This window comes from Marmota marmota, unplaced genomic scaffold (assembly GCF_001458135.2).
Source record: "Marmota marmota marmota unplaced genomic scaffold, marMar, whole genome shotgun sequence".
In the NCBI taxonomy this organism is placed as follows: Eukaryota; Metazoa; Chordata; class Mammalia; order Rodentia; family Sciuridae; genus Marmota; species Marmota marmota.
The window spans coordinates 4,941,635-4,966,038 of NW_026000205.1; the positions used below are offsets into that span (position 1 = coordinate 4,941,635).

At 55.7% G+C, this 24,404-nt stretch overlaps 2 protein-coding genes across 2 annotated transcripts in view; one reads left to right on the plus strand and one right to left on the minus strand.

The window, feature by feature from the left end:
- The window catches only part of Ckm (creatine kinase, M-type), a 9,812-nt gene extending 4,735 nt beyond the window's left edge, over positions 1-5,077 (plus strand). The window contains exons 4-8 of the mRNA XM_015496706.2: positions 7-139; positions 1,616-1,787; positions 2,976-3,099; positions 3,366-3,555; positions 4,021-5,077. Of these exons, the coding sequence (XP_015352192.1) occupies positions 7-139; positions 1,616-1,787; positions 2,976-3,099; positions 3,366-3,555; positions 4,021-4,199 (798 nt within the window). The 3' untranslated portion in view covers positions 4,200-5,077. The remainder of the gene's footprint in view (positions 1-6; positions 140-1,615; positions 1,788-2,975; positions 3,100-3,365; positions 3,556-4,020) is intronic.
- A 2,039-nt stretch (positions 5,078-7,116) lies between these two features.
- The window catches only part of Mark4 (microtubule affinity regulating kinase 4), a 26,744-nt gene continuing 9,456 nt past the window's right edge, over positions 7,117-24,404 (minus strand). The window contains exons 6-16 of the mRNA XM_048791241.1: positions 23,762-23,849; positions 21,100-21,336; positions 17,870-17,989; positions 17,433-17,532; positions 16,565-16,674; positions 16,297-16,456; positions 14,587-14,804; positions 13,786-13,889; positions 10,955-11,233; positions 9,758-9,802; positions 7,117-8,382 (exon numbers count right to left, since the gene is read on the minus strand). Of these exons, the coding sequence (XP_048647198.1) occupies positions 8,046-8,382; positions 9,758-9,802; positions 10,955-11,233; positions 13,786-13,889; positions 14,587-14,804; positions 16,297-16,456; positions 16,565-16,674; positions 17,433-17,532; positions 17,870-17,989; positions 21,100-21,336; positions 23,762-23,849 (1,798 nt within the window). The 3' untranslated portion in view covers positions 7,117-8,045. The remainder of the gene's footprint in view (positions 8,383-9,757; positions 9,803-10,954; positions 11,234-13,785; positions 13,890-14,586; positions 14,805-16,296; positions 16,457-16,564; positions 16,675-17,432; positions 17,533-17,869; positions 17,990-21,099; positions 21,337-23,761; positions 23,850-24,404) is intronic.

Consider the following 24,404-nt stretch of genomic DNA (forward strand, 5'->3'; position numbering starts at 1 on the left):
GTCCAGGGCGGAGACGACCTGGACCCCAACTACGTGCTCAGCAGCCGCGTGCGCACCGGCCGCAGCATCAAGGGCTACTCGCTGCCCCCGCACTGCTCCCGCGGCGAGCGGCGCGCGGTGGAGAAGCTGTCGGTGGAAGGTGAGAGCCGCCCGGGCCAGCCTCCCGCTCCCGTGCTCCAACAGCCGGGGGCGTCGCCAGTGATGGCTGACAGCGTTACCTGTGTCCCGGTGGTCCTGAGGGGTCCCGAGGGGTCCCGAGGTGTCCCACCCCAGCGGTCCCAGGGTCCCCACATTCTTTCTGGTGCAATTTCTGGTTGCTCTGGTCCCCGTGGGAAGTGAGGCGAAGGAGCTCAGGGCAGGCTGGGAGGTGAGGGGAGCACCCTGAAAAAGGAGGTGTTGAGACGTCCCTGGCAGGAAGGCACTGTGGGGAAGAGCTGCAGGCAGGAGGACAGAAAGTGCAAAGGCCCTGGGGTGGGACTGTGTGTTGCTGGAGCAAGGAGACAGGTGGTTGGAGCAGGGTGGCAAAGCGGGGAGCAAGGTTGGAGAGGTGCCAGTGGCCAGACTCTGCCCTCTGGGCTGTTGGGAGGGCTTTGACTTTGACTCAGAGCTAGGCAGAAGCTACTGGAGGGTGGTGTGCAGAGAGGGACAGGGACACACTTGTGTAGATTCCTTGAGCTGTTGACCATGGGGGTGCAGGCAATGGTGGCAGCAGAGACTTTGAGGGGGCCAGTCCAGGGTGAAGAACAGGCCAGGACAGGGGAAGCACAAGTGTGTTCGCAGGTGGCACCGCCAGGACCTGCAGGAGGCATGGTTCTGGTAAATATTTAACCGCTGGCTCCATAGGCGGGAAAAGTCCTGTTTTTCAGGGTTTTTCTGTGATCTAAATTCTCTTACCATGACTGATCGTGAGCTCTTAATGTGACGTCATACACACAGAAGAGATGCACACAGTAGGTAGTATTTCCAGCACACAGACACAATAGTGAAAAACTTCAACAATACAGAAAATACGTTTAACAGCTTAATATATAATATATAATGTCATTATGCTATATGACTTGTTATGTTAATATATAAATATAAAATATATACTATAGCATAAAACATATACCATAAAACATATATAACAGGTTATATGATATATATTATGTTACATATTATTTATTGTTTTATATGTTAATTGTTCTATACATAGTACATTTATACATATAAGAATGTATAAAATGCATCTAGATATTACATAAATATATATATTTTTCATATATGTATACAAATCTATTCCTTACATAATATATTTTATACATGTGAATATATACAAATAGCACACAGGCAGTCTTAGACTAACGGTTACTAATGGCTCCCCAAACCCCAAGGCTTGGCCCTCTGTCTTCCCGAAGCACAGAGCCCCTGCAGGTGGACTGGGTGGGACTATCTGTCTGCTCCTGGGCCCTGGGCAGACAGGGGAGGGACAGATTGTGCCACAGTCACAGTGTTTAGGTGCCTTCAGGACACCCAAGGGGTCGAACCATCAAGGGCGGCAGTGTGGGGTCCCCAGCCTCCACCCCTGGGTTGAAGGGGGTCAGGCTGTTGACCAGTGCCTCCTGTGGCTCCTTAGCCCTCAACAGCCTGACGGGCGAGTTCAAGGGGAAGTACTATCCTCTGAAGGGCATGACCGAGCAGGAGCAGCAGCAGCTCATCGATGACCACTTCCTGTTCGACAAGCCTGTGTCCCCACTGCTGCTGGCCTCGGGCATGGCCCGCGACTGGCCCGACGCCAGAGGCATCTGGTGAGCCCCTCCCGCCCTCAGCTTCCTCTTGCCCCAGCTTTTCTTGCAGTCCCCCCAGGATGTCCCCTCTCCTCCCCCATGATCAAAGACCCTGACCTTTCCCCCACTCTGCCTATCCTGGGGTTTGTGTGTCACATTTTGGGAAACTTGGATTAGAGAAGTGCAGTTAAACATTCATGGACTTCAACCAGATTCCGTGGGCTCCAATCCCAGCTCTGTCATTTACTAGCTATGTGACCCTGTGGTGCCAGTAATCCCAGCTACTTGGGAGGCTGAGGATCCTTCGAACCTGAGAATTCAAGGCCAGCCTGGCCAGACCTTGGGGGGGGAGAGAGACAGAGAGAGACAGAGAGAGCCAGAGAGGAGGGAGAGGAGAGGAGAAGAGAGGAGAGGAGAAGAGAAAAGAAAGAAAAAAGAAAAGTGACTTGGAAAAATTAATTACCTTCTCCATAGTGTCCCCTTCTATAAAATGGGGATCCCAGTAACTCTCAGCTTTTGGAATTCTTTCAAGATCTAAAAAGCTGATTTATGTGAAACTAATTTAGGGATTCAAAGATTCATAGAAAGCATAACTAGTGGTCACAGTAACCAAGATAATCCTAATGGCAGGTGCCAAGCGCTTGTGTACCCAGGCACTGGTCAGATTCCTTGGGCTCAAATCCCAGATGTAGGATTGCCAAGATTTGTCGTTTCTGAGTCTAAGCTTCTATGTGCTAAAGATGCTAAGACTCCAAGAGTTGTGTGTGTATGTGTGTGTGTTGTGGTCCTTGGACACAGTTGGCAAGTGCTTTACCACTGGGCCACACCCCAGCCCCAGGAGTCTTTAATGATGTTCAAAGTTTTCGTTGTAGATGGACACAATACCTTTATTTATTTATCTCTATGTGGTGCTGAGGATGAAGCCCAGGCCTCTAGGCCAGGGCTCTACCACTGAGCCACCACCCCAGCCCCACGTTCAGAGGTTTTTAAGCCCCTACAAGTCCTTGATCCCAGATTCGAGGATTTGGATATCCTGTGAGGGTGCAGTCTTTGGGTTTGATTTTCTGCGAGAAATACAATGTCACTCACCTCATATCCTTCAGGCCTGCTTCCTTCAGCGGGAGGGGGCCGGGTTGTGCTCGGGCGACAGTGGGGGAATGGGGTTCCCATAGAGCTGACTCCCTTGCCTCTTGCTGCACCCCACTCTAGGCACAATGACAACAAGAGCTTCCTGGTGTGGGTGAATGAGGAGGATCACCTCCGGGTCATCTCGATGGAGAAGGGGGGCAACATGAAGGAAGTTTTCCGTCGCTTCTGCGTGGGGCTGCAGAAGGTGGGTGTGTGCCCCTCACACTGACCTCCCACTGCATCCGGAAGCCCCGCCCCTCCAAGGCCACACCCTCAAACTAGGCTCCACCCCTATGTCCAAGGCCAGCCTCCAAGAACCGGTCCCGAAACCCTGCAGAGTCTCCTCCCAGTTCTCCAGCTCCGCCCCCTTGGTGCCCGCCTCCATCCTTGTCCGCGCCTCGGCCCTGTGAACCCTGGTGTAGCTGGGAGTGCCTGCGGACATTGATCCCCGGTCCTCTCCCTCCACCTCAGATTGAGGAGATCTTTAAGAAGGCTGGCCACCCCTTCATGTGGAACGAGCACTTGGGTTACGTGCTGACCTGCCCATCCAACCTGGGCACTGGGTTGCGTGGAGGCGTGCATGTGAAACTGGCACACCTGAGCAAGCACGCCAAGTTCGAGGAGATTCTCACCCGCCTGCGTCTGCAGAAGCGGGGCACAGGTACAGCCCCGCATCCCCTACCCCGCGGTGTCTGGGGCAGGTCCTTTGAGGTAGAGGAAGGGGAGGTGGAGCATCCCCGCGAGCTCTGGGATCGGTTAGGGCTTCCTGCTGTGAGCCTGTTCCTCCTCTGAGTTAGTATGGTCATGGCCATATAATATGCATTTTGCATACCCGGGAATCCGTTCCTCAACGGTAAATGGGTGGTCAGGATTCGCCCCCAGGCAGCAGGGATCTGCTGGGATCTTGCACATTTTGGCTTATTTTCATGTTGGATGGTTGAGGGGTCAGGTACCTAAAGCCGGACACTTGGACCCCAAGTAAACAGACATAAGGAGGCTCTGTGTGCAGGTGATCGGTCACATGGTAGGCATTCATACACGCGCCTGTTGCAGGTGACACAGGGGCAGCCTCCGGCCCCCCTGAACCTCGACTCCTTCCTCACGCCTCTGGCCCCTGCTCCCACAGGTGGCGTGGACACAGCTGCAGTGGGCTCTGTGTTTGACATATCCAACGCCGACCGGCTGGGCTCATCCGAGGTAGAACAAGTGCAGCTGGTGGTGGACGGTGTGAAGCTCATGGTGGAAATGGAGAAGAAGTTGGAAAAGGGCCAGTCCATCGACGACATGATCCCTGCCCAGAAGTAGGCACCCAGCCCACCCGCCGCCAAAGGCTGGAGCCCGGGCTCCCGGAGGACCCGGCGCACTGGAGGCCCAATCCTTCATCCCTTGCTCCGCCCCTCTCCCCAGAGTCCCGCCCACCATGGTTCCATTACCTGGACGCTCTGTCCGCCCTACTTGGAGTTCCTATTCCACCCAGAGTTCCAGCCAATGGGCTCCACCCTCTGGGCTCTGGCCAATGAAAAACCTCCCTCACCTCTGGGTGTCCAGGGCCCCGCCCACCACCTGGAGCTCTGGCCGACGCGGCGGCGCCCGCAACACAGCTGGAATAAATAAAAACAGTGGTGGCCTTAGCTTTGTGTGGCACAGTATTGAGGGACGCGGAGGGAGCAGTTTTGTAATCGGCCACTGTGTGCTTGAAATGGTTTGCCCTCTCTAGGCACGTGCTAGGCTTGCTTTATCCCATCTCTAAAATGAGGCGGAATTAGGGTACAGAACCTGGACAAAAACTTTAAGCCTCTATGAGGAGTGGGAGACTCAGAAGAGTGGCCCACCGCCACTTAGCCAAACACCGGGGACTTCCCAGCCTTGGCTGTGAATTACTCATGCTCAGAGTTCAGAGAGGGAGAGATGCAGACACACACACACACACAAAGAGACTGAATTTGGCCCATGGGCCTCCGGCTTGAGACCTCCCCATGACATACATCCAGTACATCTACCTCTGTGTGCTCCTCACCGGTCTCCTCCTGTCCAGTTTGACTTCATCGCTCTGTAGCTTCCAGTCTTTGGAACTTCTCTTACTTTGCTCAAGAACCTTCCATGGCGCCCGTATCTCCTAGCACTCCTTTTACTTGTGATCCTTTAAGGTCACACTGAAATGCATTTGATCTGCTGAAGGCTCATCGTTCAGTTCTCCCCTCATTATTGCTTGATTTTCACTGTGTGTACCCTGCAGTTCCCAGCTCAACGTATTGCTCCTCCTGATTGGGACTTGGGAGGGAGCCTTCCTATGTGGTCTTTAGGGGTGGGTCTTTTATAGAGCTTGGTCCCAGGAAGGAGCCAAACGGAATATGGCAAAGTAACTGGGGGAGGAAGAGGAGTTAACAGAAATCAGTTAGTGTCTGGGCCTGCTCTGTTGGGATGCCACTAACTGCCTGTCAGCCAAACAGGCCAAGGCCTCCACAGAACACTGGGGGTGGACCCCCAAAGAGACAGAAGTTTCAGAAGGAAATGAAGCCGAGCCCTCAGGAATCTGGCAGAGGCACTTTTTCAAACTTTAAGAGCAGGAGGTTGGGGCTGGGGTGGTGGCTCAGTGGCAGACCCTTGCCTAGCATGTGTGAGGCACTGGGTTCGATTCTCAGCACTGCAAAAATAAAATAAAGGTCCATTGACAACTAAAAAAAATTTAAAAAAGAGAGGTTAAGGGCCCTTAGAGATCAATCTGCCTTCTGCTTTACAAAGGGGAAACTGAGGCCCAGGGCTGTCTCTGTGAGTTCTCAGGATGGCTGAAATAGGAAGGTTAGAAGACACCCAAAGACCAAGGCATGAAGAACCTGTCAGATGCAGGGATGTCCTTCAGAGTATTATCCCCAACTGAAGATCCCATCTCTAGTCACAGTTCCACCCCCAGAAGCCAAAGAGACCACTATGCTCCAGCCTGACAATCTGAGCCTGCCACATCAAAGTCCAGGCATCTGTAGTTACCAAGTCCTGCCCATTTTGCCTCAAAAGCCTCTTAAATCCACTCTTCCTCTCCCCATCTTCTGTCCCACTCTCTCTCCTCCCTGCCTGTCATCTCTCCCCCTCCCCCAAATCCCAACACAAACCTTCTCTACTCTCCCTGGCTCATAACCTCACTGTGGCACCCAGTGCCCGTGAAAGCAAGCCCAAGCCCCTCTCCATGATTTTCAAGGCCCTTCAGACATCTCTACTCTCATCATTGTTCACAGTGACCATACTCACCCTGATTCACATGCCATCTGATGTGGGTAGCCAGTTCCTCCTCCTCCAGGATGCCCTCCTAGGTTAGGGCAGGCACCCACTGGACTCAACTCTGCTGCTCTGGATGGTCAGCCTGAAGACATACCTACCTATCTCTACCAACGGAACGTGAGCTCCACAAGGGCAGGGATGGAGACATCCCTGCACAGAGGAGGCCTTCAGGGATCAATTAAACTTCTCTGTGCAAAACTCTCCCAGTGCCTTGGAAGAAAGCCTAGTGTGCTCACTGGGGCCCCAGAGGCCCGGGCTGAAGGAGTGTAGCTCCCACCTCTCTACTGCTCAGGAAGCCTCTCCTTGAGGAACCTAAGTTTAGCTCTAGTTAGGGGCCACAGCCCCTCTAAAGCCAGTGATTGGTTCAGGGATAACCACATGACTTATCTTGGCCAATCAGGTCTCTCAGGACTTTTATTGAAGTTGGCATTGAGGAGGGACAGATGCTTGGGGGCTGCTGGGGTCACCTCTTGCCATCAGGAAAGGAGTTTCTATTGGACCCCATTAGAATTACATTTACACTGATGAAAGCTGAGACGACCTGACATCTGGACCCAGCCATACCTGAAGTTAGAGCCCCTGGACTACTGATTAGCAAATAAGTACCCTTATGCTTAAGCGGTGGAGATGGACTATTCCTCCTATGCAGCATCTCTCCATTCCCCACACATGCCCAGCAGCAGCCACACTGAGCTTACCTGCAGCTCTCTGGAGTCAGACCATGTACTCCCACCTCCACCTGGGCTTCTGGTCAGGGCATCACCAAGTCCTGACCAACTCCTATTCATCCTTCAAAGCCCAACTCCAGTATGAGCTCCTCTGGAGCTTCTTTTCCAACCCTCCTCACTCTCTCTCCAGGTTCCCCAAGACAATAGTTTCCCTAGTGTTTGTACCCACAGACAGGGCACCCCATGTCTCCCGGTCCAGCACTGGCCGGGCACGGAGTAGGCAGTGGTCAATGACTGTTTATTGAATAAATTTACTACTGGAGTAGGAAGAGGCTGAGTCCAGTGTAATATAGTTGGCGGGAGTTGACAAATGGGGGTCCCCAAGAGAGGACCTGGATGGGGCCTCCTGGATGGGGCCAAGTTCTGTCCTGCCCTTTCCCACTACAATCCTTCACCCTCACACCCGCCACTCCCGCCCTGCAGATGACCAAACAGGCTCAGAGAGAAGCCACTGGCCCCAGTCACACACCTCCTCTCCGCTCACCTGCAGGGGAGGGCAGGGAAGGAAAAGCCCTGGGTCGGTGTGGGGGACTCTCCTAAGTTTATTGGGCAACAGGCTGCAGGTGAGGGGCTGGTGGAAGGAGGGTGGGGGGTAATAACTTAAAAACCCGAGGTGTCAGCGGCAGCTTGAGAGACCTCTGCAGAGGAAGGGGGTGGGGTATTTACAAGGATTTGTACAAAGTGCCCCGCGCCAGCCTGGGGCAGGAATTGGGGTTCGAGCATAAGGGGTGGGGGAGGGGAAGGACTCTGCCTCTCTGACCCCCATTCCCAGCCCCCCATGAGTCTCCAGTCTTGGACTCAGCAGCTCCCCTGCCCTGCCAGAGGCCTAGTTCTTGAGCTGCTGGAGGAATGTTCTCCTCGGGTCCCTTCCCGCCTGTCCTGCCCCCAAAGTCTCCTCAGGTGCCCCCACGCAGGGTGAGGGGGAGCAGGACTGGCTGGAGCCTCCAGGAGGGTGCCAGCTCCCCCGGCTAAGTCCCCTCATCCTTCTCCTGTGCCAAGCAGCCCCGGAGAACAGCAGAGGGGATAACTTCTGTCCCCAACCAAATCCACGGAGGTGATGACAAAAGGAGAATCCCCTCCCTGTCCCCTTTTCCTCCTGTAGAAGCGAAGGGAACGAGAGAAGAAGAGGAAGGGACCCGGCTGTGGTGGCTCAGAGCTCGAGGTCGTTGGAGATGCGGGTGACGAGGGTGCGGAAGGCCAGGGCGGTGCCCGCCACACGGCGGAAGAGAACGCCCCGCAGGCCCGGCCGGGGCAGCTGGCAGACCTCCACTTCGAAGTGGGACAGGGGCTCGGGCCCGCCCGCACCCCCGTGCAGACAGGCCAGCAGGAACGGCTGTGGCTGGCGGCAGCGGCAGCGGGCGGCTGCTGTGGCCTGGCGCAGAGCTGCCATCAGGGCCTCGGGAGGGCGCGAGCTGGTCAGCTTCACACTCCAGGGGAATCGGAGCAGCCGGGGGGCGGTTTCCGTTTGATCCCAAGGTAGATGGCAACTGGGGTGGGAAGAGAGTAGGGGTCACAGACGGGAGACCAAGGTTAGGTGGGTAGATAACTGAAGGGACAACTCTCTCCACTTTGGGACACACGCCTAGCTGTGCCCTCAAAACCATTCTTGCACCTGCAGTGACAATTTCAGCTGGACATAAAGCTGCCTGGCTGGAGATCACATGTCTCAGACTCCTCTGCAGCCGGGCAGGACCGGGTCTAAATTCTGGGACATGGGCAGAAGTGAGGCCTGCCACTCCACCTGGTGTCCTTCACAAGAGTCCCCATGCCCGGGGACTGGCAGCAGCACCAGCCAGCCTCGCCTGTACAGATGACTAAGGAATGGGGGTGAAGAACCCAGACACCTGAATGACCATATGGGACAGAGTGGCCCTGCCACACGGCTTGGATAAGAAATCTATTACTGCATTTTGGGGTCTCGTTGGAGCAGGCGAGCTTGTTTCCTACCTAATACTCTTGTGGTAATGACAATCCCTTCTCTCGGGGGACCAGCGCTCTTCACTCTAGACTCACTTAGAAGTACCTTCGGCACAAAGGGGTGTTTGGAAATTTCTCGGGTCTTTCTACCTGGGATAAGACCACCACTAGTATTTATTATGCTGGGGAAAGGGGCAGGTCAGGGATGAGAAATGTCCTACGACGTGCAGGCGGTCCCTTTACAAAACGCAAAGTGCCCGAGCATTCTTCTCTAGGGGGCGGACCACCAAGAACGCATGGCCAATCAGAACTTCCACTGCTCTGCCCACTATGATTGGATCAATGACGAGCATACGGCCACGTCTGACCAATCAGAGTAGCCCACCCTTTCAGCCCCGGCCAATGAGCGTCAGTCTGGACTTTATTGGAAACAGGGGAAGGCTCTCGTTTGCACTGGGGTCTCTAAATTGGTAGGGGTGAAACTAAAGCAGGGCTGCCAAATACTGCATTGCCTGCTTTTGTAAATAAAGTTTTATTGGGACACAGCCACACCCATTTTTTTTTGTAGGGAATATGGTTTTCTCAGTGGAATGGCAGAGCCCATGCCGGAGACTGGCTCTTAAAATCTTAAGATATTTGCCCTCTGGGCCCACACTGGTGCTGTCTGCCACTGCGCGGTTCAGAGCGGTGGGGCAGCTACTCTGCCACCATGGATGAGAGGCGAAAGGAGGCGGGGTGATGACAGGAGGGCAGCTGGGCTGCAGCTAGGACAAGATGGTGCTCAGGGCTGTGGTACAAAGGGCAGGAATCCAGGGCAACTGGCAGACGAGGTGGGTCATGGGCCATTTCAGAAGGCTGGGCTTAGAAAATGGCCTCAGGTCCCATCTGAGGGCCAGGGGTGAGGGAGGGGCTGTGAGGTGGTCAGGGGCAGTCACATGCACTCACCTTGTGACCTCAGGTCCCCCGATTCTCTCAGGTTCGTCTGCGACCCTGGGGAGGAGGTGGACAGGGTGTCTAACCTGGACATAGGGAGCCCTCCTCCCCCACCCACTGCCTCCCGGGCCCTGCCTTGGCCCAGTCCCTCCCTGCTGGCTAGAACTGACCCCCTACATCTCCAGAAGGGGGTTCGTCCTGAGAGGGTTAGTGCAAGTGGTAGAAAAGACACCGAAGAATTTGGAAGACAGAGAAAGAGGGGGTGGGTGGACACCTATATGTAGAAGGGGCAACAGAGAGACACACACACTCACACACAGTCGGCTTTGCTGAAATGGCAGACACCTCCTTAGCGAGCCTGTCCCTCCCTTCCCCACACCCTGGACCACTGCCCTGCTCTATTTTTCTTCTTAGTACTTGTCAAGACCCGATATTCCTCCCCCCACCCTCTCTCTCTACATTTTAGATATTCTCTGGTCCCCTACCAGAATGTCGGCACTGCTAATGCAGGAAATTTTCACATTTTGTTCACTCCTGGGTCCAGAATGGCACCAGGAACACAGTAAGTAGGTGCCCCACAAGTAACAGCAGTAATGAATAAAAGTAGTGAGCAAATTATTTCTAAATAATGCATTCATAAAGCAGTTTCCAAGGCAACCTCCTCAGTCCTCACAGCCACCCTCAAAGGAATGAATGACCTGTCATTGTGACTGCCACTGTACAGAAGAGGAAAACCAGGTCCAGAGAGGTTGAGTGACTTCCTCAAGGTCACTCGGTAGAGTTGATATCTGGACCCCGAGAGTCTGGCTCCAGGGGTCATGCTTCTGGCCACTGCTCTTTATTAAAGGAGTAAATGAACACGCAGACCCCACATCCAGGCCCTGTTCCCCACTCACATGCACGGCCCCTCCCTGCGGCCCGCACACACACCAGATGCAGATGGGAGGCAGAGCCAGGGAGAGCGTGGGCGGGACTTACTGATCTTGGATCCCTGGGGCAGAGAGGCGCCCGAAACGCAGCGGTTAGAATTCTGCCGTTTAGAGGGATCGAGGGTGACCCTGCAGTGTGAGGAGGAGGTGACAGGGGAAGGGAGCAGGAGGAGGAAGAAAAGGAAAAGGAGAAGGAGGAGAGGTCAGGGCGCAGGAGGCAGAACAGAGTAGTAGACAGGCCAGCCCGTTCCACCCCCACCTGGTGCCCGGCGGTACTCACCGACGGGTCAGCTTGGAGGTCAGCTTGGTGAAGAGGTTGGTGGTGGGGCGCGGCCGCCCGGCAGGCAGGGGTGCAGCCTCGTGTGCCAGCGTGGGCGAGGCTGGGGGCCCGTTCTGCACGCCCCCGCTGCCCCCGCCCCCTGCCCGCCGGTCCCGGACCTGACCACCGTGGAAGGTGCTGCGGATGGTGGAGCCGCGTACTAGGCGGCTCCGCTCCCCAGATGGGGGAGCCAGGCTGTGACTGGAGGGGGAGGCGGGGGGTACCCGTGGGGTGCCCGAGCTGTGGAGAGAATGACAGGTCAGGGTGGGACTCCGAGGCAAACCTGGGCCCTAATCCCCCTGATTCTTCACTGTCCTGCCCTTAGCCCATAAACCCTGGAGCTACGGGGCTGCTATGTACCGTTGTGCAGGCTGTAGACTACAGACCCACAGCATTATTTTATGGACTTTTAGAAGGAAGTTACCTCTTTTTCAATCTGTTCCTTCTTTAAACTCTACCTCCTCCAATCTGTCCACTGCTCCAACTTTCCTCTCTCCAGACTCGGCAACCAAGTAGATTTTACATATACTTGTAGATGATTCCCCTGCTGTGTGCTATCCACACTTCAGGAACCAAATGAACTTGGCAAAGGCTGCTCGGATAAGGAGCAGATGTGAATGTCAAAAACCCAGATTCATTATGACAGCAACCTCCTCCTCCTCCTCCTCTTCTTCTTCTTCTTCTTTTTTTTTTTTTTTTTTAAGATGGGGGTCTTGCTATGCTGCTCAGGCTGTCCTTGCAACTCCTGGGCTCAAGTGATCCTGCCATCTCTGCATCTGGAGTGACTGGGACTACACATGAGCCACTGCACCCAGCTCAATCATGACAACTTGCTGATGGGTGAAAATACAAAGGGGACCCCCCTTTCTTTTTCAAGATATTATGAGGGAAGTAGGGGTCCCTCTGTCCCGGTTTTTCTCCAGTCCTTTCTGACTCTCCCAATCCTGACAGCTGAAATAGAATTCCAATTTCTATCTTCCAGGGACCAGCTTAGATCTCAGAGAGGAAAGCCTTACTAGCCTAAATCTCAGAGAGGAAAGCCTGACTGTGGCAGAGGCCATTACCTCTCTCCCAGAATCCATTATCCCTGTTTTACTTCCTATGAACCCTGCTCATGGCCTCCCAGAGACTACACTTCCCAGCAACCCTTGCAACATGGGTGGTAGTCATGTGACTAGGCTCTGGCCAATAGAAAACAAGCAGAAATGCCTTGTACCATTTCTGGGTCTTGTCTTTTTCTTGGTACCAGGCATTGAACCCAGGGGTGCTTAACCACTGAGTCACATCCCCAGACATTTTTTAAAAATATATTTTATTTAGAGAGGGTCTCACTGAGTTGCTTGGGGCTTCACTAAGTTGCTGAGGTTGGCTTTGAATCCACAATCCTCCTGCCTCTGCCTCCCCAGCAGCTGGGATTACAGGTGTGCTCCAATGTGTCGGGTGGGGGCCCATGCCTTTCAAGAGTGCTGCGTACCCTCTAGTTTTTTCTCACTTCTTGCAGATTGGGAAATAGTGGCAGTTGGTAGAGCTGATTCAGACCAGATTGGAGTCTCGGCATGAAGACCTGCAGAATCAGCCTGGGCTCCCTGAGAAACCCTGCTGGTCTCCCCACCACCCCACCCCCCTGGCTGAGGTGCCAGAGATGGAACCCAGGGCCTCATATATGCCAGGCAAATGCTCTACCACTGAGCTACATCCCCAGCCTTCAAAATTCCATCTTTCTTAAGCCACCATCCCTTGGAAAGGTCTCTTTGTTCCAGCAGCTTGGGCTATAATCTAACTGACCAGGAAGACTGTGTTACTACAGCTGCTGATGCAGATTCTGGAGTCAGTCTGCAACCCTTGTTCCTTGACTCATCAGCTACAGTGGGCCTTGGGCAAGTTATTTAACCTTGCTGTGCTTCATTTCCAGTTATAAAATGGAAATACTAGGATCTACTTGCAATATTATTAGAAGCATTAAGTCAGCTAAGGTACTTTGCACATGACTGCTGCCTGATGAATGATCACTATTCTTACTTTTATTTAGTAAACCATCAAAATAGCTCAGCCAGGGCCTAGTGTATCAGCCCTGTGCCAGGTAAAGGAACACCTGTTCACCATCGGAAATCTTAACGGGGGCTGGATGTAGCTGGTGTTGGCCCCATTTTACAGAGTAGAAAAGAGGCTCAGAGATTTGCCCAACAGTAATTGTAGTAGCAAAGTGCGGAGGCAAGCCTCAAACAGAACTGAGTAGTCCCAGAATCACGACTGTCGCCCACGGCATTACCCCGCCCCCAGCCACCGTAACACCCGCCTGCATTTATCAGGCACGTCCTAGAGCTGGGCCTCCGTGTTGGCTAGTCACGTGGCCAGTGGCCCTTGCAGGTGGGAGTGTGGCTATCCTGGAGGTGCCCTGCTTCTGGATGGGCACCAATTCACTTCCTGTCCATGCGCCAGCCCCCTGGAATTGGTCCCCTCACTTGCCAGCTAGAGAGACCTCACAGCCTTGGGCCACCCAGCCAGGCCACCCAGCCAGATGATGTGGAAGCTGTGACGATCTGGGGCTTCTCTCAAGTTCTAAAAATGGATCATTCAAAAAATCCGGTTGGGTTGCCGCCGCCGCTTGTAGGCGAGAGCGAGGCAGCCTGCTTTGTTCTAAGGCTGGTGACTGGTTAACTAGGTGAGGACACGGACAGGGTACCTGGGCACATCCTACCAAGGGCAGAGTGGACCCACCCACTGTCCAGGCGGGATCATCTCAGATCCAGGGGCCTGCTCCCTGCCGGCCCCTCCCTCCCAGGCCCCCATACCTGTTTTCTTTGCCATTTGGCAACAGGGACGGGCGCTCGGCCCCTGGGCGCTCTGTGCAAACATAGGTGTTCCTGCGGGTCATCATGCTGGGAGGGAGGTTGTTCTGTGGGGGACACGTGGGAAGAGGAGCGGTGAAGGGCTGCCTGCCATGAGCCCTCTTGCCCTCTCCCCGGAGGACTGATCAGGGCCTGGGTGGGAACCCAGGGGGGCAGGCAGGCGAGGGCTCAGAGGCCCCCAAACGCAGAGAGGTCCACAAGCTCTTCCCACTGGTGCCATTCACCAGCTCTCCGGGAGGTGGGCCTGGGAGGCCACTCGAGGTTTAGGGAGAGGGGGCTGAGGGAGAGCCATACAGGCCATACAGGTACAGGGACATGCTACACTCGGTCCCCAGTGAGCCCGTGTCCTGGCCGGGTCACCTGCTCAGAACATCCCCCGGCTGGCCTCCCCACTCAGCCTCTGATCTCCTGGTCCGTTCACAATATGCCCACCCCAGGCCAGGCAGCCTCCGGGCCTCCTGGGTGCCCACTGCAGACAAATATGTCCCCAACCCCAAGAGACGGTGAGCTCCATGAAGACACGGAGTGTAAGGATCCCACTGTCCCCTTGGACGTCAAGGTCTGAGATCAGGTCTCTGCCTCAGCAGGGCCTGCCCGGTGCCATTCACCAGCTCTCTGGTGACAACAGGCTCTTCCCAAATACTACACAGTGCTCTGGGAACTGCAGGACCCCTGGGTCAGAGAAACGTACCGCAGGTGGCATCTGCAGGATGGACCCCTGGTGGCCCGCCCCCGCCCACTCACGGGGGTGCTCGTGCTGTCCTTCCGCCGCTCGGGAATCTCCGCCTTGTTGGGGTTGTGGGCGCTGCTGACCATGGGGCTGGACGGGGGCAGCCCCCGACTCCCGCTCCCCGCCGTGCTGCAGCTCGCCTTCCGGCCCGGCAGCCGCTCCTCCTTGAGCTCCGCCTCCCCGGTGCTGGTTGGGCTGCGCTTGGGGTGCAGGGGTGCCGGGGAGGGGCCACCTGGGGGAGGGAAGGAGCAGGTCCCACTGAGCCCCCCGGCCACGCCCCTCGCCTTTTTCTTTTTTCTTTCTTTTTTTTTAATGTCAAAAGATTGGGAGCAGCATCAGGGGGGTGGCCAAATAAGTCAAGGTATTCCCACAAGGAGCCACGTGTGTATGGGTGTATGGAATCCCTTAAAAGAAATGTCCACAACAGGCAAATCCAGAGACTAAGCAGATTAGTGGCTGCAGGGCGGGGTGGGGGTGTGGGTGTGGGTGTGGGTGGGGGTGGTGGGATTCTTGGTGTGATGAAAGAGTCCCCACAGCGAGCATGGTGATGGACTTGACTCTGGAAGTATAGCAATGCTGGGGGCTGAACATTTTAAATGGGTGAATTGTACAGGATGTAAATTATCTCAATAAAACTACTTAGAAATCAGTGGAGAATTTAAATTTGATGAAGATGTAGGCAACAGACCTTTTGGGAGTTTTCGTGCTTAATCTTTTCCCCTCATTAAACCTGGGTTGCTTTACCACTGAGCTACATCCCCAGCCCTTTATTTATTTATTTGTGATAGGGGCTCAACATGTTGCTGAGGCTGTCTTTGAACTTGTGATTCTCCTGCCTCAGTCTTCCAAGTAGCTGAGATTACAGGCATGTGCCACCATGCCTGGTTCCCACGCCTAATTTTTGACAGTGGTGGGGGTCTATTTATTTTCTGCAGCAGATGAGATATTTGTTGGCTGCAGAATGTAGGGCACAATCTGGTATCTTCCCAACCTCATTCCACTTGGAATGGCCTCCCCCCATTTTAGTGTGGAGGAGAAGTGAGAAGGCGGTCTCTAAGCAGTCACTTTGTACAATGAGTCCTGTACCCCAGTTGCAGTGAATTAATTCCCCAAAGACTCATATCAGTGCATTATCCCAGATGAGTAGCTCAAGAGATTCAAGGACTTTTGGGCTGGTCTCTAAAAGTGAAATGTTAATTAACCTCCTAGCTGGGCATAGTGGCACATGCCTGTCATCCCAGCTACTCATGAGGCTGACACAGAAGTATTGCAAGTTCAAGGCCAGCCTCAGCAAGTTATCAAGGCCCCAAGCAACTTAGGGAGACGTTGTCTCAAAATAAAAACTAAAATGGGCTGGGGATGTGGCTCAGTACTAGAGCACCTCTGGGTTCAATTCTCAGTTAAAGGGAAAAAAAAAAAAAAGGCAGTGGATGTAGCTTGGAGGCCGGGCGCTTGCCTAGCACCTGGATTCAATCCTCGGTACAGCAAAAGAAAAAGCAGAAATCTGGGCTCACGGATCAGGAAAAAAGGTAAGGTGGGATAAGGGACAAACGAAAACCCAGAAAATGGGAGAGGAAGCAAGGCGCTCAGCTCTGGGGCTCTTCCAGATGGACCCCTCCTGCCTCTTCAGACGCAGCCTCTGGGGGCTGCAGTCGCTGAGCCTGGCCAATTCCCGGGCCCTGAGCTGGGGGCGGAGCCTGCCTGAAGGGGCGGGGCGAACTCACAGAAGTCGCTGTGCCGGCGCTGGCGGTGGTAGGTGGAGGAGGAGCTCCGCTGCCCTTTGCTGTGGCTGGTGCCTTTGCCGGCGCTTGTCCCGTTGGTGGTGTCGCTGGGCGCCCGTACCCGTGCCAGGGCCAGCCCTGGGGCGCCGCGGTCCCCACCCTCCTGCAAAAAGTTGGCAGACAAGAAGTCTTGGCCCTCCATCCCCTGTGCCCCCCAAATCCCTCCACCCGGGGCAGGGCACACTCCCGAAGGCCCCTGGCGTCCTCTGACCTCAGTCTTCCTGCCCAGCAGGAGGTAGGTGGCAGTCACTTCGTTGTACTTCTGGCTGGTCAAGGCTTCTCTGATCTCTTCCCGGGTGTAGCCCATACCCACCATCACCTCTGCGGAGGGCATAAGAGCGGGGTCAGCCTCCCAGACCCCTCCATCTGCTCCGCACGGCCACCCTTTGGTCTGTCTGGAGCCATCTCCCTTCTACCACGGCAGGCTCCCGACCCCTGACTGCTCCATACCTGGGGCGCAGGCACACAGACACATGTCACGCCAGCCAAAGTGTTCTGTCCCCAAGGCCATCTGCCATTGCCTTCTCTTCTGAGAGGGCATCAGGATTCCAGCATATGCTCTTGGCAGCTCCCCTCCCATAGTGAGCCATGAAGAGGAAGCTCCCAGGAAGAAGACTCCCAACAACTGTCTTGGAGCACCTGGGTCCAGCTGTGCCTGAAAGCTATCTACCCTGGCCTTCGTAGTCATGTGAATGAGTAAACTGTCAGTATTCGGTTGAACATGAAATTGCTGATATTGGCAAACTTTGCCCTATAAATGACAGCCTCTTAGGGTTTCTGTTACTTGCAACCAAGCAAGTCCTGAGGAATGCAGCAGGCTGTCATGGTCACCTCAGCCTCCTCAGCTGTAGAAGGAGGGCTACGGGGTGGTTTCTAACGGGTTCTTCCAGGGGGAAAAAAGTCAAGGTCAAAGCCAGCAGCACCTACTACACACAGCTGGTGCAGATCCACTGTTTAAAATGCAGAGTGACTCCACGCGGCAGCCTCACCTAGAGGCACGGAGGGGGACGCTTGCTGGCGCGCTGGGCCACGAGGCACCCCTCTGCAGGCACTAGCCAGAGGGACGAGGTGGCCCTCACCTATTCGCTTCGTGTCCCCGAAGTCCTCCTCAGGCTCCGTGTATGGCTTCAGCTCCTCGCCCTCGTAGCCGATGTTGATCCACTTGTCTTTCATGATTTGCTGTAGGGATGAGAGGTGTCATAGGGAGCCAGGAATCCACAGCTGGCCCCTCAGCTGGGCCCAGGTGGGGCTGCGTACCCTGCCCAAGGCCGACACCCAGCACCCAGGGATCCTGAGGGCCGGCCCCTCCCCCGCCTCCCGATGCCACCCGCCTGCTCTGCAGCAGCTGGGTCCCCGCACCCTGTAATCATCCAGTAGCTCATTAGCTAATTACTGGCGTGGCAGGGAGTGGGCGAGGCTGCATGGGGATGGGCTGTGCCTGGGCTCCCCGTCCACCTTAGGCGGGACACTCAGGCAGAGTGTGGGGAGCTGGCCGGAGGCGCCAGGCCAGGCTCACCTCGAGAGTGCAGCGTTTGGCGGGGTTCAGCACCAAGAATCTCCGCAGGATGCTCTCACAGTCGGTGGACATGTAGAAAGGGACCCGGTACTTCCCTCTGAGGACGCGCTCCCGCAGCTCCTGTGGGGACGGGGTTACTGGGGGGGTGGCTGTGTCCCCAGCCCATCTCTCGCCCACACACCCACCTCCCTCCCAACCCTCGGACAGAAGTGACGGCAGCCCCGAGTCCCAGCCCTCTCCCTGACTCAGTTTCTCATCTGCAAAATGGGAACACTGCAGAGACGCAGCAATTTAAAAAATTATTTTTTAAGACTACAGAGCTCTTCATTCAGGGAGAACCTTGAGGGCGAATTCCGCAAGCCTGGTTAAGGGGAGAGGAAGGCAGGTGAGGGGGCCTCTGGGGCCTCAGTTTCCTCATCTGTGAACAGGGGTCACGATGAAAGCCTCAGCAGTAGCTGCCCTAGGGCTAGTGCTACTTAAATACCAGGCACAGAGTGGGGCCCAGCATGCCCTCCCCGCCTGCCCCCACAGGGCTGGGAGTCTGAGGACCTTCTGGAAGCACACGCGGCCCTGCTTTTTGTTTGTCTGCCTAAGGTCTTTCCGAGGGTCCTCAGCAAGGCTCCAAGGTCAGGAAGCCCAGGCACCCCCTCCCAGGGAGACAGAGCAGGTGGCAGTGGAGTGTGGACAAACAGGAGGCCATGAGGTCAAGCCCGGGGACTGGGCAGGGGAGCCACCTTCCAGGCCGTTCTAACGGGGCTGAAAGAGGGGGGCGCCTGGGAAGCACCGCAGGGCTGCAGGCCATGTGGGCCCCAAGGATTGGGAGCACTTAATCTAAAGCCACCTTGGAGACCGCTGGCTACCAGCACCACGCACTCAAGACACAAGACACCATCGCCAGGACATCACTGGCCTCCAGTGTGCGATCCTCCTGCCTGAATCGTGGAGGCAGCACCCATTTTCCAGATGAGGACATTGAGGCTGGAGTGCTGGGCCCTTGTCGGAGGCTTAACAGCAGAAAGCAGCAGGGCCTGGTTCCGAGCCAGGAGGCCGGGCTCCGAGCCCGTGCTGCGTAGCCCTAAACCACACTCCTGTCATGTGACCAGAGCAGCAGCCGCCAGGCGTGACGCCTCGGCCAGATGCCAAGTCCTGGTGAGGGCTCCCCAGGCCCAGGCTGGCTGCGAGCAGTCACTCTTCCATCCCCATCTTACAGGTGGGAAACAGGTTCAGAGACTCGTCCCAAGTCACTCAGAAAGGAAATGACAGAGCTGGCTGGCCGGTGGGGAGACCCGGACAGCGAGAGATGACAAGGGCCTGGGGCAGATGAGAGGCTAGCCTGGCCCTTCCAAAAGGCCTCTTAGCTTTCTGCTTGCTACTCAGAAAAATCACCCCGAGGCAGGACTCGGTCCAGGCGCCAGGCGCTTCCAGGTGAGTCTTTTCTTGGTACCAGGGATTTGATATCAGGGCGCTTGACCACTGAGCCACATCCCAGCCCTTTATGTTTTATTTAGAGACAGGGTCTCACTGAGTTGCTCAGGGCCTCACTAATCTTCTGAGACTGGCTTTAAACTCTCCATCCTCCTGACTCAGCCTCCGGAGTTGCTGGGAGTACAGGTGTGCGCCACCCTCCTGGCTCCCCAGCCCTTTTTATATCTGATTTTGACACAGGGCCTCGCTGAGTTGCTGAGGCCGGCCTCCAAAGTGTGATCCGCCTGCCTCAGCCTCCTGGGTCGCAGGGATGCAGGCATGGGCTGCCACATGAGCTCCAGGTGCATATCTTAATGGTCCTCACTCAACAGAGTGGGAGAGTGAGGCTTACAGGGCTCAGCGGCCTGCGCAAGGCCACCATGAGGAGGGCCCTCCCTGCTCATCACGCAGGCCGCCTCTGACTGCCTGTCCTCAACAAGCACTTGCCTGACTGCCCGATTTCAAATGCCCCACGGGCCACCCTGAGTGAGACAGAGTTCCCAGCTACAGAATGCCTCCCCAAAAGGTGTGGCCTTGGTCCAGCCAGAGACAGCACCAGGCAATCCAACTGCAAACAAGTGGCCAAGCCGTCTGCCATGCCATGCCAGGGGGACAGAGAGGCTGGCAGCTGCTCAGATGGGGGGACACAGGGACTGGGCACATCTGGAGAGCGTGAGCGAGTCCCCGGCAAGGAGGAAAAATAGCTGTGAGGAGGCTCCTGGGTCGGTGGGGGGAATCTGAGCGTGGACCACAGGGTGGAGGCCAGGACTGAGCCGCGGATGTACTTCCTGTAGGTGACCATTGTCTGGAGAATGCGCCTGGTCTCAGAAGATAACCCACTGTAGCCTTTGGGAACAGAGGGACACAGTGTCTGCAAGGAGCTGTCCCACAGTCCATCAACAAGGACCAGAGCAACCTCGTCATGTGCCTGTACAGACAGATAGGGCCTGGTGGCCAGGGGCCAGCTCTGCGGCTCTCCCGGGGACCACGTGTTCTGTGTTCTATTCTTGCAACATTTCTGGAGACTGGCAACATCTCAAAACAGAAAGTTCAAAGGAAAAAAAAACACGCAGAGGAAGACGGGGCCCACACGGGCTGCCCCCTTCCAGTGTCTGTCCCCAGCACTGGCCAACACCTGCCACCACATCTCCTCAACTCTTCATTCTGCTTCCTGCCTGGCTCCGCGGCTGGGACATCAGTTCCAGAAAATTTCTTGTTCTGAGCGTCCATCTCGAGGACTTCCAGTAACGTGCTAAGTTTTGCAATCATGGCCACAATCACTGTGAGCACGTTTTCCATCCTTCAGAAACCCTGACCCCCAGCTGTCACCTCCCCTGGCCCACCTGGCCCCTGCCCCGGGTGGACATTTCATAGAAATGAAGCCACACGCTCTGGCCTCATGTCGCTGGCTCTGTCTCTTGGCACAGCGCTTCCAAGATCCCCCCATGGAACAGCAAACACGCGGGCAGGGGCTACTGCCACTTGTCACGTATTTGCAAAGCCTCGAAGTGACCCTCGTGTCAGAGGTGGATGGCAACTATCTCCTGAGCGAATGAGCGGGCTGAGCCAGGGATTCAAACCGGTCATGAGCCCCAACACAGCACCGGCCTTGTGGACTGGCCGCCTGATGGTGGGGACGGGGTCCCCTGCTCCATCTGGTCATATGACCTCAGCCCCACCCTCTGGTCCCCGCAGAGGTGCAGTGCAGGGGACAGAGTGCGGCCTGATGGTGGGGTGAGATCCCCGCACCCAGCTGGGCCCAGCACCTTGAGGTTGTGCCCGTCAAAGGGCAGGGAGCCACTGACGAGCGTGTACAGGATGACACCAAGGCTCCAGATGTCCACCTCTGGCCCGTCGTACTTCTTGCCCTGGAACAGCTCCGGGGCGGCGTACGGGGGGCTCCCGCAGAACGTGTCCAGTTTCGAGCCCAGTGTGAACTCGTTGCTGAAGCCAAAGTCGGCGATCTTGATGTTGGCCTCGGCGTCCAGCAAGAGGTTCTCGGCCTGGAGCAGAGGAGGAAGGACAGGGCTGGCTCAACCTGGGGCAGGGGCGCAGCGGGGAGGCCACCAGAGTGTGGTCCATGAGAGCTGCTCGCGCACTGCTCCCTACTCTGTGTGACCTTGGGGAGTGACTTCACCTCGGGAGTGACTTCACCTCTCTGGGCCTGTTTCCTTCTTGGTGGACTCGGGGGATCAGTCCCCACCTCACAATGCAGTCTGAGGACAAAATGAGCAAGTCCACATAAAAGGCCCAGAGCAAGACTGGCACCGATGAGAGCTGAGCGGGTGCCACCACCCCACGTGGTCTGCAGAGCGGGGGTCTCTGGGAAACCCCCGGCCCCTCCCCGAGACTCAGCTTATCCAGCAGTTAAGAGATGAGAATAAGAGACGGCACAAAATCTACAAAATATGAGTAATTTTATCTATCAGTTGTGTGCCTACTATGTGCCAGGCCCAGTATATAGTAGGGGGGGTAAGTGTGCAGAAAGCCCAGCTCCACTCTCGCCCGCTGTGTGACTCTGGGTGGGTGACCCAATCCTATGCCTCAGTTTCCCTGTGTGTAAATGGAGGGTGACGGTGGAGTGGGGTCAACATGAGATGCTTATATTGACAGGAAGCGCGACTCTATCCGCTGGTAGAAGGTTTTATCCTTTTCTTTCTTTCTTGTTTTCTTTTGGAGTGGGGATAAAACCCAGGGATGCTCTACCACTGAGCCACATTGTAAGGTTTTATTTTGAGACAGGGTCTGGCTAAGTTGCTGAGGCTGGCCTTGAACTTGCAATCCTCCTGCCTCAGCCCTGTGAGCCACTGAGATGACAGGCATGGGCCACTGTGCCCCGCAGGCTTTGTCTAATTCTTGAGGAAGGTGGCCTTGTGAATGCCGTTTCCCAGATAAGGACACTGAGGCTCGGGGAGGCCACCTCATGCCCACAGCAAGCCAGCTGGAGCCCCATGGGGCTGGTGGCCACCAGGCCTGAGCATGAGGAGGAGCACCAGATGCTGCTTCTGCCACCTTTCCACATCACCCACACCTGGCTGTCCCGTGTGAGGTCCTCAGCAGCTCAGGCCACCAGCATGTGCCCTCCTCATGGGCCTCCCTGTGCCTCCTAGCTTCTGTATCACCCTCCCACACCTCCTGCCCCAGCAGGGCTTAGGGAACAAAGGCACCTCACACAGCTCGTCCCAAACCAGAACCCAGCAGCAGCTCAGTCTGGCTCTGGGGTGGCACTTCCCACTGGCGTTTGAAACCCCACAATCTACCTCACCCTCACATCTGGTCCCCTGGTGCACTCACAGGACCATCCAGCAGGGGGCGTGCGGCCTCCAGGTTAGCACCCAGCAGCCCCAGAGCCCTCAGGGCAGAGCCCGGCCCAGGTCTCCTTGCACACAGAGAGTGCCAGAACCTTCCACAGCAATGGGACAGTGGCATTTTATGTGTTTGGCTCTAACAATAATTTTAAAAACAAAGTTTGCCCTTTGTATATCCTTTTTTCATCTCATTTTTTCCTGCAATTAATTTTTATCAGATTTTATAAAAGCACCTGTCCACAAGAGTTTTTTTATTTTTTTATTTTTTTATTATTATTTTTTTTAATATTTATTTATTTTTAGTTTTCGGCGGACACAACATCCCTGTTCTATGTGGTGCTGAGGATCGAACCCGGGCCGCACGCATGCCAGGCAAGCACGCTACCGCTTGAGCCACATTCCCAGCCCCACACAAGAGTTTTTTTAAATGGGGGTCTCTGGGTTTCTCCAGCAGGCCTCAAACTCCTGGGTTCAAGGGATCCTCTTACCTGGGTCTCCAGGACAAAGATTTAAAAAAACAAAAAAAAACGGTCCTTCAACCCTGAGCTGACAGAGAGGTTCCCCAGGCCCTGGCCTGTGGCCTGGCACACACTCAGGCGCCCACTCCAGCCCGGGGCCTGCCAGTCTCAGCTGAGAAGCCCAGTCCCTACAGGTCCCTCTGAGTGGGGTGTGTATCACCCCGGGGACAGAGGCACATAAGGGACTGCAGGCTCAGCTCAGCAGGTAGCTGGGGTCCGGCCAGATGCATCCCTGTCCTGCCCACCGCTGGCCCCATGGCTTCTCTCCAAGGCCCTTCTCAAGTTCCAAGATCCCTGATTCTAAGACCCTGCAGGGCGTGACTCTGGGGACCTAAAACCTCTTCTCAAGGATTCCTAAATGGTCTCGAGTCTGAGGCCCAAGTCCTGAGGCTCTAAGAGGGACAGACTACTGTGTCCTGCTGTCCCCGTACAGTAGGATACTCTATTTCTCCCTGGATGACTCCCACCCCCTCCACCAGCCTTGCTTGACCTCAAAAACTTGTGCAGAGAGCCCAGCTCCACTAGGGAGGCGCCAGGGGACATGCTGGTGGGGAGAGTGGCCAGGCTAGGGGCCCTGCGGTCACAGCGGGCTGGGGGCTTACCTTCAGGTCCCTGTGTACAATGTTTTTCTGGTGACAGTAGTGCACGGCCGATACAATCTGCAGGGGAGAAGGTTTGTTACTTTTGGCCCTAAGTGGTCAGCCTCCCTCAGTGGCCTGTGAAACCAATCACCACCAAGCCCCTGGTTCTAGCCTCCCCTGGGTGCAGGCCAAGCCCCTGGAGCCTTATGCCTACTTCTGTCACAGTGGGAGATGTTGTGGGACCTACTAAGACATTTGCACTAGGACGTGTGACATTTTCACACTCAGACATCTAGACACTGTCACACACAGGGACTCAGATTGAAGACGTCAAGGAGGAGCCCTCTCCCGACTTACTCCTGGGAGCTCCCGTGAAAGGGTTATGAACCTGGAGATGGACACTGTCCCAATTCACCAGGGCTTAGGCCCCTCACACCCAGGACAGTCACCAGGGCAGCTGGACAGTCCCTAGCTGATGCCTGCACGCTCACTGGCACACTCAGCCACGCACGTCCTGCACACCCACACCAGAGCTCAGCACACCTGCAGCCCTCTCCGCAAACCAACCCCACACCCGGCCCCCCAACCCACGGCCTACTCCACTGCGCATGCGCACGCCCACAGCTGGGCACGCCCAGCTGGCCCACACCTGTGCACCTGGGCC